Genomic DNA, 12378 nt, shown 5'->3' on the forward strand with positions numbered 1-12378 from the left:
CATACCTGAATGAAGCTTCTGTAACACACCCATTTCTCCAGAGGGCATGTCATAGTTTTCTTGTGTTTCAGGAGACTAGACAGCACTTCTGCACTGTGTTTGGTGGTTAAACAGTAAAGTCACTGAGAAAAAGCACAGAAATGCAAAAACTGTGCTACTAGAGTATGAAAAGGATGTTTGTTTATAGCATGAGAGCAGAGACAAGAAGGCAGAGTGCTACCTTGTTCCATCTCAACTGAGCACGTGCATGCCAGGCAACTCAGATTGTTCATGCTCTGTGTGTATCCGTGAATAACTGTAAAAGCTCCATGAGCATTGGTTTGGGGGTTATAAATAAATTTTAGCAAGTACAGGAATTGGCAAATACAAAATCCATAAATAATGAGCACTCATTGTAGTTCAGAATAGAAACTACTCTATAACTTAAGGTCACCTAACATATTTTCTTAAAAACCATTCAATTGAATGATCAAGATCAACAGGAAAATTAATATGCATGTGCCATTTCCCATGCTTAGTTGTTAAATCCAAAGAGCCCCCAGTCCAATGGGGTCCCCAACCTAGAAGAAAAATGGAACGAGCTTTGCTCTGCCTCTTGCCTCAAGTCCTGAGGGTGCACTGAAATGGGGCATCCTGGAGGCCTTAGGGGAACTTCTCAGGAAGGTGACCTGTGCAGTCTTGAAGGATGTGTAGCGGACCCCACGTGGGGTGGGAGGCATCACACACAGAAGACCAAGCTTGAGAAGCACAGAGGCGAGCAGAAGTGGCCGCTGGACTGGGGGAGTTGACTGGCAAAAGTCACAGTGGGGACCAGGCCGACCGACCTCAATGTTGTGTTTCTATCCACCCCCAACTCCTGACCTTTTGGTTTTAGAAAGACGACACTCAAAATCTGCTCAAGAATTTGGAGTCTAATGCGCAGACCTCCTCGGAAACCGGCTCCCCATCGAGGAGGAGGAGGACGAGAGAAGTGCAGATGTCGAAGGACAAGGAAGCTGTTGATGTAAGCTTGGTGTTGGTGTTTGTTTGTGGAGGCACATGTGGGAGGTGGGGTATTCCCCCTGGCAGCCAGGTGTCATGTAGACAAGCCTCTGACAGATACAGTTTCTCAATGGGCTGCTTTTCTGAGGCATAATTTCCATACAATCAAATGCGCAGACTTTAGGTTTTACAGTTTGATGAGTTTTGACAGTTGCATACCCCTTAGAACCAGTACCCCCACTGAGAATGTTTTCATCACCCAGCAAGTCCTCTAGTGCCCCTTTCGGGTCACTGCCCACCCCCACACACTTCCAGAGGCACCCATGCGTGGGGTTGCCATTGGTTGGTTTTGCGGTTCTAGAACCTTATGCAACAGAATTGTGCTGTTCTGTTTCCCTGTGTTCCTCTGCCTGTGTTCCCTCCACAGAATGCCTTCAGATGTTTCCCTTTCGTTGTGTGTATCAATAATTCGCCCATTTTTATTGCTCAGTGGCAGTCAACTGTGTGGATGTGCCACGCTTTGTTGATTGCTCACCATTTGGTGTGTATTTCATTGACGGACTGGGCTGTTTTCAGAATTTGGCTGTGATGAATAAGCCTACTATGAATGTTGGTGCATAAGTCTGTTTATTTTCATTTCATTTTACTTCCTGTAATTAAATCTCTAGGGGTGGGGGTGCTGGGCCTCTGGAAGAGATGTTAAAAAAATTCTCTTTGTTCCTGCCTGCCTGGAACCTTTATCCACAGAACATCGCTTTCTGGGTGAGCCCCGTGGGTGGAGAGGATGTGACATTTCTTGTCACCTCCTTGTCCCCTAGAAAGTACTGCAGGCTTCATCTTCTGGAATAAGGGGAAGAGATTGAACTAGCATTATTTTTTAGCATCTACTTATGCCAGGCAGTTTTACACCGCTCACCTGTGAGTGATGCCAACACTCGCGGGAATGATCTCTTGCCCTTCTCTCAGCAGCCACGTGAGGCTGATCTGATTTATATTCCCATTTTCCAGATGAGGAAGCCGAGGCTCAGAGGTAGGCTGCTTTCCTGAGTCCCGCAGCTGCGGGGGAGTAGCCAAGCTGATATTTGTCTTTGGGTTTGCCAGGCCCCTGCTCGGGAGTGCTGCGTCCCCACACCTGACTCCTAGCCTCTGCCCCTTTCCAACCTGTTCCATCCTGTTCTACAGCCTCAGCTTACCACAGAAGAAAGTGGGCTTGGGATTTAAAAACAGATTTCCCCAAAGATCCAAAGTCAGTAGGGCTCAGCTTCGAGTTACTCTGAACAATCCGCTTTTGCCTCAGCCCTGCATCTCCCTCCCTGGCTGGTGAGATCCCTGTGGAGGGGGGCATTGCCCTGCCCTTGGCCAACGTGGACCGGGGGGAGAGATGGGGAAGCCTCTGCTGCTATCCCGGGACATGGCTTGCAGGAGACGAGTCTGGAACAAGCAGGTCTTTAACTTTACCCTTGGTGATTATTAGCTTGATAATGGGCATCTGCTAGGTGTAGCTGAATAGTAGTGAACAGGTAAGACATTACTCGGCAGGAAAATATGAGTTAACTTTACAGCAGGGTAAAAAGACTTGGGTCTCCCTGCAAACACTGAGCCCCTGTTTGAATGTGCCCTGTGCTGTCTCTGACACTGTGTGCTTGCCTCTCCACGTGTGTCTGTGTATGTACCTGTCCATCACTCTCATATGTCTCTGTGGGTCTTTGTGTGTCTTTGTGACAGTATGTGAGCGGCAGGTGCACGGCATCTCCCTGTCTCTGTGTCTCTCTTCCCCTCCTCTCTCTCTACTGCTCTGCCCCCTCCCACCCTCTCACACTACTAGAATCTGCTGACAGATGTGAAAACAGATGTCCACCCAAAAACTTGTACACAAATGTTCAAAGCAACACTATTCCCAATAGCCAAAATGTAGAAACAATCCCAATGGAAAAACTGGAAAAATAAAATGTGATATATGCAGACATTGGAAGGTTATTTGGTCATAAAATAAAATGAAGGGCTGATCCATTGCTACAACCTGGATGAACCTGGAAAACATGCTAAATGAAAGAAGGCACTCACAAAAGACCACATGTTATAGGATTCCATTCCTGTGAAATGTCTAGAGCAGGAAGATTTATACAGACAGAAAGTAGATTAGTGGTTTCCAGGGGCTGGGGCGGAGGAAGGGGAGGGATGGGGTGACAGTGAAAGAGGACAGGGTTTCTCTTTGATGCCATGAAAATGTTTTAAAGTTGACTATAGGCTGGGCATGGTGGCTCACGCCTGTAATCCCAGCACTTTGGGAGGCTGAGGCGGGCAGACACTTAAGGTCAGGAGTTCAAGAACAGCCTGGCCAACATGGTGAAACCCCATCTCTAACAAAAATACAAAAATCAGCTGGATGTGGGGGTGCGTGCCTGTAGTCCCAGCTACTTAGGAGGCTGAGGCAGGAGAATTGCTTGAACCCAGGAGGCGGAGGTTGCCCTGAGCTGAGATTGTGCCACTGCACTCCAGCTTAAGTGACAGAGCGAGAGTCTCTCTCAAAATAAATAAATAAATAAAGTTGACTATAGTGATGGCTGCACATATCTGAAGATAGGGAAAATGATGAAATAGTATACTTTACATGAGTGAACTGCAGGGTGTGTGAATTAAATCTCAATAAAGCTGTTAAACAAACAACGCTGCTCACACATAGGGTACCCTTGAATGTGATGAAAACAGTGCTGGCTTTGGGACCTAGAATCCTGGAACCCAGTCCCAGCTCTGCCACATGTTTGCTGTGTGATGTTGGGCAGGAAGCATAACCTGTCTGAGCCTCAAGTTTCTCATTTAAAATGACAGCAGTGATGGTGCTCCCCCCGCCATCCCCGAGTCACCCAGGGCTGAGTTGATGCGTGTGAACATTCCTGTCACAGAATAGGTGCTCAATCAGTGTTTGCAGGGGGGCCTAAGTCTTTCTACCCTGCTGTAAGTTTGTTTTTTTCTGCCTAGTAATGTCTTACTTGTTCACTATTCAGCTACACCTAGCAGATGCCCATTATCAAGCTAATAATTGCCAAGGGTTAAGTGAAAGATCTGCTTGTTCCAGTGACTGGCTTGTCAGAATGCTCTTGCTTTCTGCAGACTGAGCTTGTCAAAATATGTGGTCAGGGCTGCTTTGGCCCAGTGGGTTGAGCTATAACTTTCTTGTCCTCTAGTGCACAGAAAACCAGGGCCTTGTGGTTCCTGCCACGCCTTGGATGACCTCTGTTTAATGAACAACTCATCTCAGCCGAAAACAAACAGAAAATTCCAGAAGGCTCTGAGGCATGCTATTCCACAGCCTCCGTCTCTCCATCCCACTCCTTTGCTTTGGAGGGAGGGAAAGTGGGTAGAGCCTTTAAGGATGCATTTATGCATTCTCTGAAAAGAACCCCTTTTTATTGGTGATGGAAGTGGCTTTTCCTTTCCTGCAATTATACTTTAACCAATTTTCTGAATAATTGCATTGCTCCAGCTGAGGAAGTTTTACCTTGTAGATTTCGCTGCAACCAGTTTTCTAAATAATTGTATTGCTTCGGCTGGGGAGACTCTCAGAATTTGGAGGACACCTGACCTTAATGAGGAGAGCTTTAAAAAACTAAAGGCAGTGGCTCCTGTTCAGGTAGCAGAGCCCGCTCCTTCCCTGATTTCAGGTGTCACATGCTCCTGCGTCCTTCATCCTCTGGCAAAGACCGTGACCGTCCTTGGGCTGGCCCTGCAGGGGTTGCAGTCTGCAGGTAGACAGATCAGGTGGAGCCTTCCTGCTAGCTGGGATGTGTTTCTGATGCCCATTTCCCGGTTCCTCCATCCCCAGGTGCTGTGCCTACAAGTCTCGGGTGGACCCTGCACCAACATCCTTTCCTTCTTTTTTTTTTTTTTTTTTTTTTTTTTTTTGAGACGAAATCTCACTCTGTTGCCCAGTCTGGAGTGCAGTGGTGCAATCTCAGTTCCCTGCAACCTCCTCCTCCTGGATTCAACTGATTCTCCTGCCTCAGCCTCCTGAGTAGCTGCGATTACAGGCATGTGCCACCACACCCAGCTAATTTGTGTATTTTTTAGTAGAGATGGGGTTTCACCATGTTGGTCAGGCTGGTCTCGAACTCCTGACTTCGTGATCTGCCCACCTTGGCCTCCCAAAGTGCTGGGATTACAGGCGTGAGCCACCACGCCTGGCCTTTTCCTTTTCATAATGAGGTTTTTGTTTTGTATTCCCCTCTTGAAGGTCAACTCCTGGGAAGCAGGGATTTTGCTTTTCTCTCATGGTCACCCTTTTCTTTGTCCTTTCTTTTCTCCCCTGTTTGTAGGAAGTTAACAAATGCACAGGGCCCTTTTGCTTTTGTATCTTTCCCTTGAGCAAATGTGTCTCCCCTGGACAGCCAGGGCTGGTGTCCTGGGTGTGACCTGTGAGGTCACAGGGACCACGCTCAGATAGGCCCACTCTTGGCTGATGGACTCTGCTGTCACTATCTTAAAATTCTTGATCATTATTAAATAAGAATCCCCATTTTCATTTTGCAATGGACCCTGCAAATGAGTCCTGAGTTCAGCCTTTCCCATCTTCCTGCCATTCCTTGTTCACTGACAAAACTCCAAGCAGAAAGTGGGCCAGAATGCAGGGGATTGAGAGCAGGCCAGGCTCTGTACCCTCAGGTGAGAGGGAGGCCAGGAAGGATTTTAAGAGGCACATCGACGGAAATTCATGTTTAAAAGAGCATTCCATTCCCACAGGGAGAATGAATTGGAAGGTGTTAACCTCAGATCCTCAGTTCGCAGCACCATAAGGTGGGCATGAAAATAACAGTCCCCACCTCCCCAAGCTGACTGATGTATGATAATTAAAGGGACAAACATGTATAAGGTGGCTGGAGATGGTAGACCCTCAATACAGGGATGAGGAGCTGGTTAGGAAGTGATTGCAGCCCTTCAGGGTAAATATGTTGGAGGCATAGGCCAGGGCCATGGATTCGAGAGAGATACAGGAGGTTAGGTTGATGGGATTGGTGGTCGGTTGGATGTGGGGACTTGGGATGTGGGAGTGCGCGGTGCCTCAGTATCTGATGTAGGTTCCTGAACATGGTGAAGCCAAGCCCAGGGACCTTCTCTACGAACCCCCCACTTCCCTTTAAACTTCATGGCACTTACTCTTGCTCTTATTCGCATCATGTTGACAGAGCCAGCGTGGCATCGGTTAAAGAGGGCGGACCTGGGGCCAGCAAAGCTGAGTTCAGATCCCGGTTCTAGCAATGATTAGTTGTGTGACCTTAGGCACGTGGCTTCACCTCTCTGTGACTCATTTTCTCTGTCTGGAAGTGGAGACAGTGACCTCTGTGGCAGGGTCCTTGGAAGCTTAGGGAGGTAGTGTACGTTGGTGGTTTTCCATGTTATTTTTTTTTTTACTTCTTGAAACCTTTTCTTCAACTTTTATTTTAAGTTCTGGGGTACATGTGCAGGATGTGCATGTTTGTAACATAGGTAAACGTGTGCCAAGGTGGTTTGCTGCACAGATCAACCCATCACCTAGGTGTTAAGCCCAGCATGCACTAGCTATTCTCCCTGATTCTCTCCCTCCCCTCGCCCCTGACAGGCCCCGGTGTATGTTGTTCCCCCAACCCAATGTGTCTATGTGTTCTCATTGTCTAACTTCTACTTATAAGTGAGAACACGTGGTGTTTGGTTTTCTGTTCCTGTGTGAGTTAGCTGAGGATAATGGCTTCCAGCTCCATCTATGCCCCTGCAAAGGACATGATCTTGTTCCTTTTTATGGCAGCATAGCATTCCATAGTGTTTATGTACCACATTTTCTTTATCCTTTCTCTCATGGGTGGGCTTTTGGGTTGATTCCATGTCTTTGCTATTGTGAATAGTGCAATGAACATACACATGCATGTATCTTTATAATAGAATGATTTCTATTCCTTTGGGTAGATACCCAGTAAAGGGATTGCTGGGACAAATGGCATTTCTGCTTCTAGCTCTTTGAGGAATCACCACACTGTCTTCCACAATGGTTGAACTAATTTACATTCCCACCAACAGTATAACAGTTTTCCTTTTTCTCCACAGCCTCACCAGCATCTGTTGTTTCTTGACTTTTTAATAATTGCCATTCTGACTGGCATGAGATGGTATCTCATTGTGATTTTGATTTGCATCTCTCTAATGATCAGTGATGTTGAGCTTTTTTTCATATGTTTGTTGGCCACGTGAATGTTTTCTTTTGAGAAATGTTTGTTCATGTCCTTTGCCCACTTTTTAATGGGGTTGTTTTATTCTTGTAAATTTAAGTTCCTTGTAGACTCTGGATATTAGACCCTTGTCAGATAGGTAGATTGTAAAAATGCTCTCCCTTCTGTAGATTGTCTTACACTCTGATGATAGTTTCTTTTGCTGTGGAGAAGCTCTTTAATTAGATCGCATTTTTCAGTTTTTGCTTTTGTTGCGATTGCTTTTGGCATTTTTGTCATGAAATCTTCGCCTGTGCCTGTGTCCTGAATGGTATTGCCTAGATTTTCTTTTAGGGTTTTTATGGTTTTGGGTTTTACATTTAAGTCTTTAATCCATACTGAGTTAATTTTGTATAAGGAATAATGAGGGGTCTTCCCCCATTCTTGTCACCCAAGTCTTTTTTGAGTTGTAAGGTACAGAGAAACGACAAGAACAGGAACCCCTGGTGTGGAGCATCCCTCCCATGTTGCTCACAGGGCATCACGGTGCAGCTCTTCCTGGAGACGTATCTAAGCCACAGTGCTGGCTCAGTGGAGGCTGTGTCAACACCCCAAATTAGGAGCAAGTGATCAATCCTTCTGTGTTTCCCACAGTAGGATGTCTTATACCAAGGTGAACTTTGTGATTGGAAATTGGTCATTGGTGATGGAGCTCACTCTTCAAGACATGGTTGAGAAGCACTGGAATTGACACAGATGCAGTTTTCTTCCATCAGTGTGTTCAGAATTGCCCAGTAGAGATTTCTCATGGTCTGCAGCGCCAGGCTCCGGGCTTGCCTGTCTGCTTATCTTCATTCACTATCTGGTTGTTTCCAAAGCATTGATTCAGCACTGACTTTACAAAGTGTAGGGCTGGGGTGAGGAACACCCAACAGGAGAGAGATGCAGAGGATGTGGGGATATAGGGCAGGCCATGGATAAGTCCATCCAGCTTCTTATTAATGAGTCAGGGGGGTGATTCCTGAGCAGGATTTGATAGTGGTGCGTTGTGCCACTATACAAAGCAGCGCACTAATGAGTTTCTTCTTTTTTCTAGCGACTCAGCAGGGTGCTTCATGTATGTGGTCTTTGAGGGCAGATACTCTGCTGGTTTACTATCCAGGAAGACTGAGGTTCAGAGAACTTAGAAGACTTGCCCAACCACTTCCTTTTGTTTAAGGGTCTAATCCCAACTCTGTGTGAATATGACTGCATGTGCTTATACCCCTGGCAATGCTAAAATTATTTTGTGTGTTTGCTTTTTGTAATTCCTTAGGAGACTCTCTTGTTAATTAGTCTAAAGTTATTAAAATCCTAATTTCTTCCAAAGCTGAAGAATTGTAGTTAAATGAACATTGTGCCATTCTCTTTTAATAGCATTTGTCTGTTCATCCATCTATCCATATACCCATCTATTTTTTCATCCACCCATCTATCTCTCCACCTTTTCATTCACCCATCCGTCTGTCCATCCTTCCAACCACCCATCTATTCATCTGTCTACCTATCCATCCATCCACCCGTCTATCCGTCTGCCTACCCACCCATTCATTCACCCATCCATCTGTTTGTCCACCCATCCATCCATTTTCCTTCTGGCAAGGAAGAGCTAATATGAATCTAAATGTGCCTATCATGGTCTCTTTCTGAGGCTGCTATGACAAATGGGATGTGGCATTTTGGAAAAACTTGACAACTTATCCTTCATTTTACAGAAAGTTTCCCATGCCTTTTGTGTTTTTCCCTCCCAGGAATGTGAGCCGCCTTCCAACAGCAATATCACAGCATTTGCCCTGAAGGCCAAAGTCATCTACCCCATCAATCAGAAGTTCCGGGTGAGAGTCCTGAGCTCCATCGTAGAAAGCCAGTTACTTCCATCATGTGCCAGAGATTGGGAGGAAAGTGGGGGGATTAACTGTGTGATGTTTGGTCCTGTTTGAGGGTTTTATGGCAAGTTGTTTTAACAGGGGTAGTTTTGAGGCTTTGTAATGGAGCAAAACTTAGGGTTAATCTGTCTTACAGCAGTGTTATCAGGAACAGGACATGCCCATGATAACCACGGTAAGGAAGTTCCATGGTTCCTTGTATCCCCAGGGACACAAGGTGACAGCACAGTAGGACAGCTCCCTCTCTGCCTTTTTAACACTAATACAAACACTGATACTGACTCAGTTCTGAGCACTAATCCTCATTCACAGAGCCCTGGACTAATGCCAGCAGCTGGCACTTACTGAACACTTAAGTGCACAGGGCCAGTGTCGTGCTAAGTATTTGTCATGCATTAGGCATTTCAGCTTGGTGTTATGCCTATCAGGTAAATAATGTCTCCACTTTACACGTAAGGAAACTGAGGCCCAGAGAGGCGAGTGACCTGAGGTCACGTGACAGGAAGTGGCAGAGCCAGAGTCAAACCCCAACACCTGGCTATGGTTACACTTTCCATGGCGCTTCCAGGAGCCCTCAGCCTGGGAGGTGCTTTGTGCAAAAAAGTTTCCTAGTGAAATAAGTTTGAGAAAATGTGGCTTGCCTTCTTGGCTAGGCAGCCACACGCCAGCTGAGAACTCAATTACTGTAGAAGTAGGAGAGAATGGACAGTGGGGGACAGTGGGGAACTGCCACCTCCAGGGATCATCCTGAGTAACTCTCACCATCCTGTCTCTAACCAGTCACCATGTCCTTGTCCCTTGGGTTTAACCTTCCAAGGGTCACAGCAACTCAATCCTAACCCTATCTCAGCCATTCACCGTGTGGCGTTTCCTGACTTCTCCTGCCTCAGTCTCCTTATCTGTGAAATGGGGATGATGGTGCTCCTGCCTCGCCCGGTTGTTTGGGTGTTACACAGGATAACATACATAAGGGCTCAGAACAGTACACAACATCCAAGCACTCAGAACATGTTAAGATCTTTCCATTATTAGTTGCTTTTGAAGACAGCCAAAGCCTATTGGAGGTTCTGAGAATTCCTGCACCAAAGGAATATTTCACCTTGTTTAACACAGGCTTTCCTGAACCAATTTTTCCATGGAAACTTTGTGGTGAGCAGTAACTGGCTCATGGGACTGTTCCCTGGAACCCACATTGGGAACCACATCCTTCATGTGGTTGAAGGGTGGGATGGGTGGATGGATGAAGGGCATTTCTCCATCCTCTGAGTAGGCCCTGCGTGGGCCCTGGGGATCACGCCGTAGTCAGCAGAGCGTCAGCCCCACCCTGGAGGCCCTCACTGCCTGGGTGGATTGGAATACACCGAGAATACAGGACAGTGCATGATGAAATAGGCAAGAGGCAGACGCCCAGGGACCTGTGGAGCCAGTATGGGGTCCAGGATCCACGCCTGGAGGAAGGGACGCTTCCGCCCCGCAAACAACAAATGGGGGGTGTTTCAGGTAGGGGGACCAAAGTCTGGAAAGGCCCAGAATTATGAAGTGACCAGGAGCATCTAAGCCAGAGCCACTTCATTGTGGCTCGGGCATGCAGAGGTGGAGGCTGACATTTGCTGGGCCCTCTAGCCATGCCAGGCCCCAGGCTGTGACCTCCTGTGGGCCTGGTGTGCATGGTGCTCCAGTTTCTTGATTAGGAGCGTGGAGCCTGTCGGTGGGCAGAGGGCAGGAGGGTGACTCCTGCTCTGTGCAGGCGAAGGACAGGTGGTTGGCAGGATTCATGGAGGGAGCAGGCCGGGGGTCAGACAGCAGGGAGAGAACCGGGTCAGGGCAGGCAGTGGCTATGGAGGAGGTCAGAGTTGGCAGCTGGGAGGAGGGTGCGCTGGGTGTCTGGGGCACAGATCCAGGTTGGCAGTTTAGGGGAAGGAGCCTGGTGCAGAGGGGCTGGCCTTGTGAGGACAAGTGAACTGTGATTCGGGCCTCTGGGATGTTGATGTGGCAGAACCTGGGACGGAAGCTCTGTGGTGTCTGCTGGCACCCTGGCCAGTCTCCTCCAGGCAGACCTTCCTGTGAGCGGCTAGCGTGAATCACTGGTAGAATTATGAATACTAGATCGAATCCCTGAGGCATCACACGGACTGAGCATGACTTTTCTATTGCCACCTCAGCCTCTGGCCGATGGCTCCTCCAACCCATCTCTGCATGAAAACTTAAAGCAGGCTGTTTTGCCACACCAGCCAGTAGAAGCCTCTCCTTCCAGCAGCCTGGGGAGCCTGAGCCAGGGTGAGAAGGACGACTGCAGCTCCTCATCCAGCGTCCACTCGGCCACCAGCGACGACAGGTTTCTTAGCCGCACCTTCCTCAGGGTGAATGCCTTCCCTGAGGTGCTGGCCTGCGAGAGGTAAGGATTGGGGGCAATGGAGGATGAGGCTTCCAGTCCTCTTGGAGTGGGCCGGGGGTCGCATCATTGTCAGAGGAGGAAACAGAGGCCCAGAGAGGTTCAGTGACTCTGCCAGGGACACACAGCGACCCAGCGTCACCGTCGGAGCCCCAGATGCATTTGTCACTTCCTGTGCCGTATTGCCCAACACTGGGGTTATGGAGTCAGGCCTGAGCCCCGGGGAGAGATGACAAGGAGGCCTCATTTAATCACTGGCGTGCTCCCAGCCACTGGCGAAGTTGATTAAGTGGGTACTTCTGAGTACTGGGCAGAGTGCTAAGCACTTTACAGGGATTAATGATCTCATGAGGATTTTGCCCAGTGAGGGGGAGCCTGGGACAAGTTCAGCAATCAATAAGTATTAATCAATGAATAAAGGAATTCCTCTTAACACCCCTATGAAGTTGGTACTGTCATTTCCTCCAGTTCACAAAGAATAAAGGGAAACACAGAGAGGCTGCGTGACTTGCTGGTCACACAGCAGTGAGTAATGGAGCCGGGTTTGACCCAACCCAGAGCAGGGCTCCGCACGTGGTAGGGGCTTAAGAAACTCAGCCTGGCTGCATAGTATTCCATGGTGTATATGTGCCACATTTTCTTAATCCAGTCTATCATTGTTGGACATTTGGGTTGGTTCCAAGTCTTTGCTATTGTGAATAGTGCTGCAATAAACATACGTGTGCATGTGTCTTTATAGCAGCATGATTTATAATCCTTTGGGTATATACTCAGTAATGGGATGGCTATGCAGCTATAAAAAATGATGAGTTCATGTCCTTTGTAGGGACATGGATGAAGCTGGAAACCATCATTCTCAACAAACTATCGCAAGGACAAAAAACCAAACACCGCATGTTCTCACTCA

General features: G+C 47.7%; 1 protein-coding gene across 1 annotated transcript in view; it reads left to right on the forward strand.

Annotated features, from left to right (window-relative positions):
- Positions 1 to 872: 872 nt before the first annotated feature.
- The window catches only part of EVC (EvC ciliary complex subunit 1), an 89743-nt gene continuing 78237 nt past the window's right edge, over positions 873 to 12378 (forward strand). Inside the window, exons 1-3 of the mRNA XM_032135564.2 lie at positions 873 to 1003; positions 8945 to 9028; positions 11242 to 11474. Coding sequence (XP_031991455.2) covers positions 977 to 1003; positions 8945 to 9028; positions 11242 to 11474 — 344 coding nt within the window. The 5' untranslated portion in view covers positions 873 to 976. The remainder of the gene's footprint in view (positions 1004 to 8944; positions 9029 to 11241; positions 11475 to 12378) is intronic.

This window comes from Hylobates moloch, unplaced genomic scaffold, assembly GCF_009828535.3.
Source record: "Hylobates moloch isolate HMO894 unplaced genomic scaffold, HMol_V3 SCAFFOLD_17, whole genome shotgun sequence".
Taxonomy (NCBI): Eukaryota; Metazoa; Chordata; class Mammalia; order Primates; family Hylobatidae; genus Hylobates; species Hylobates moloch.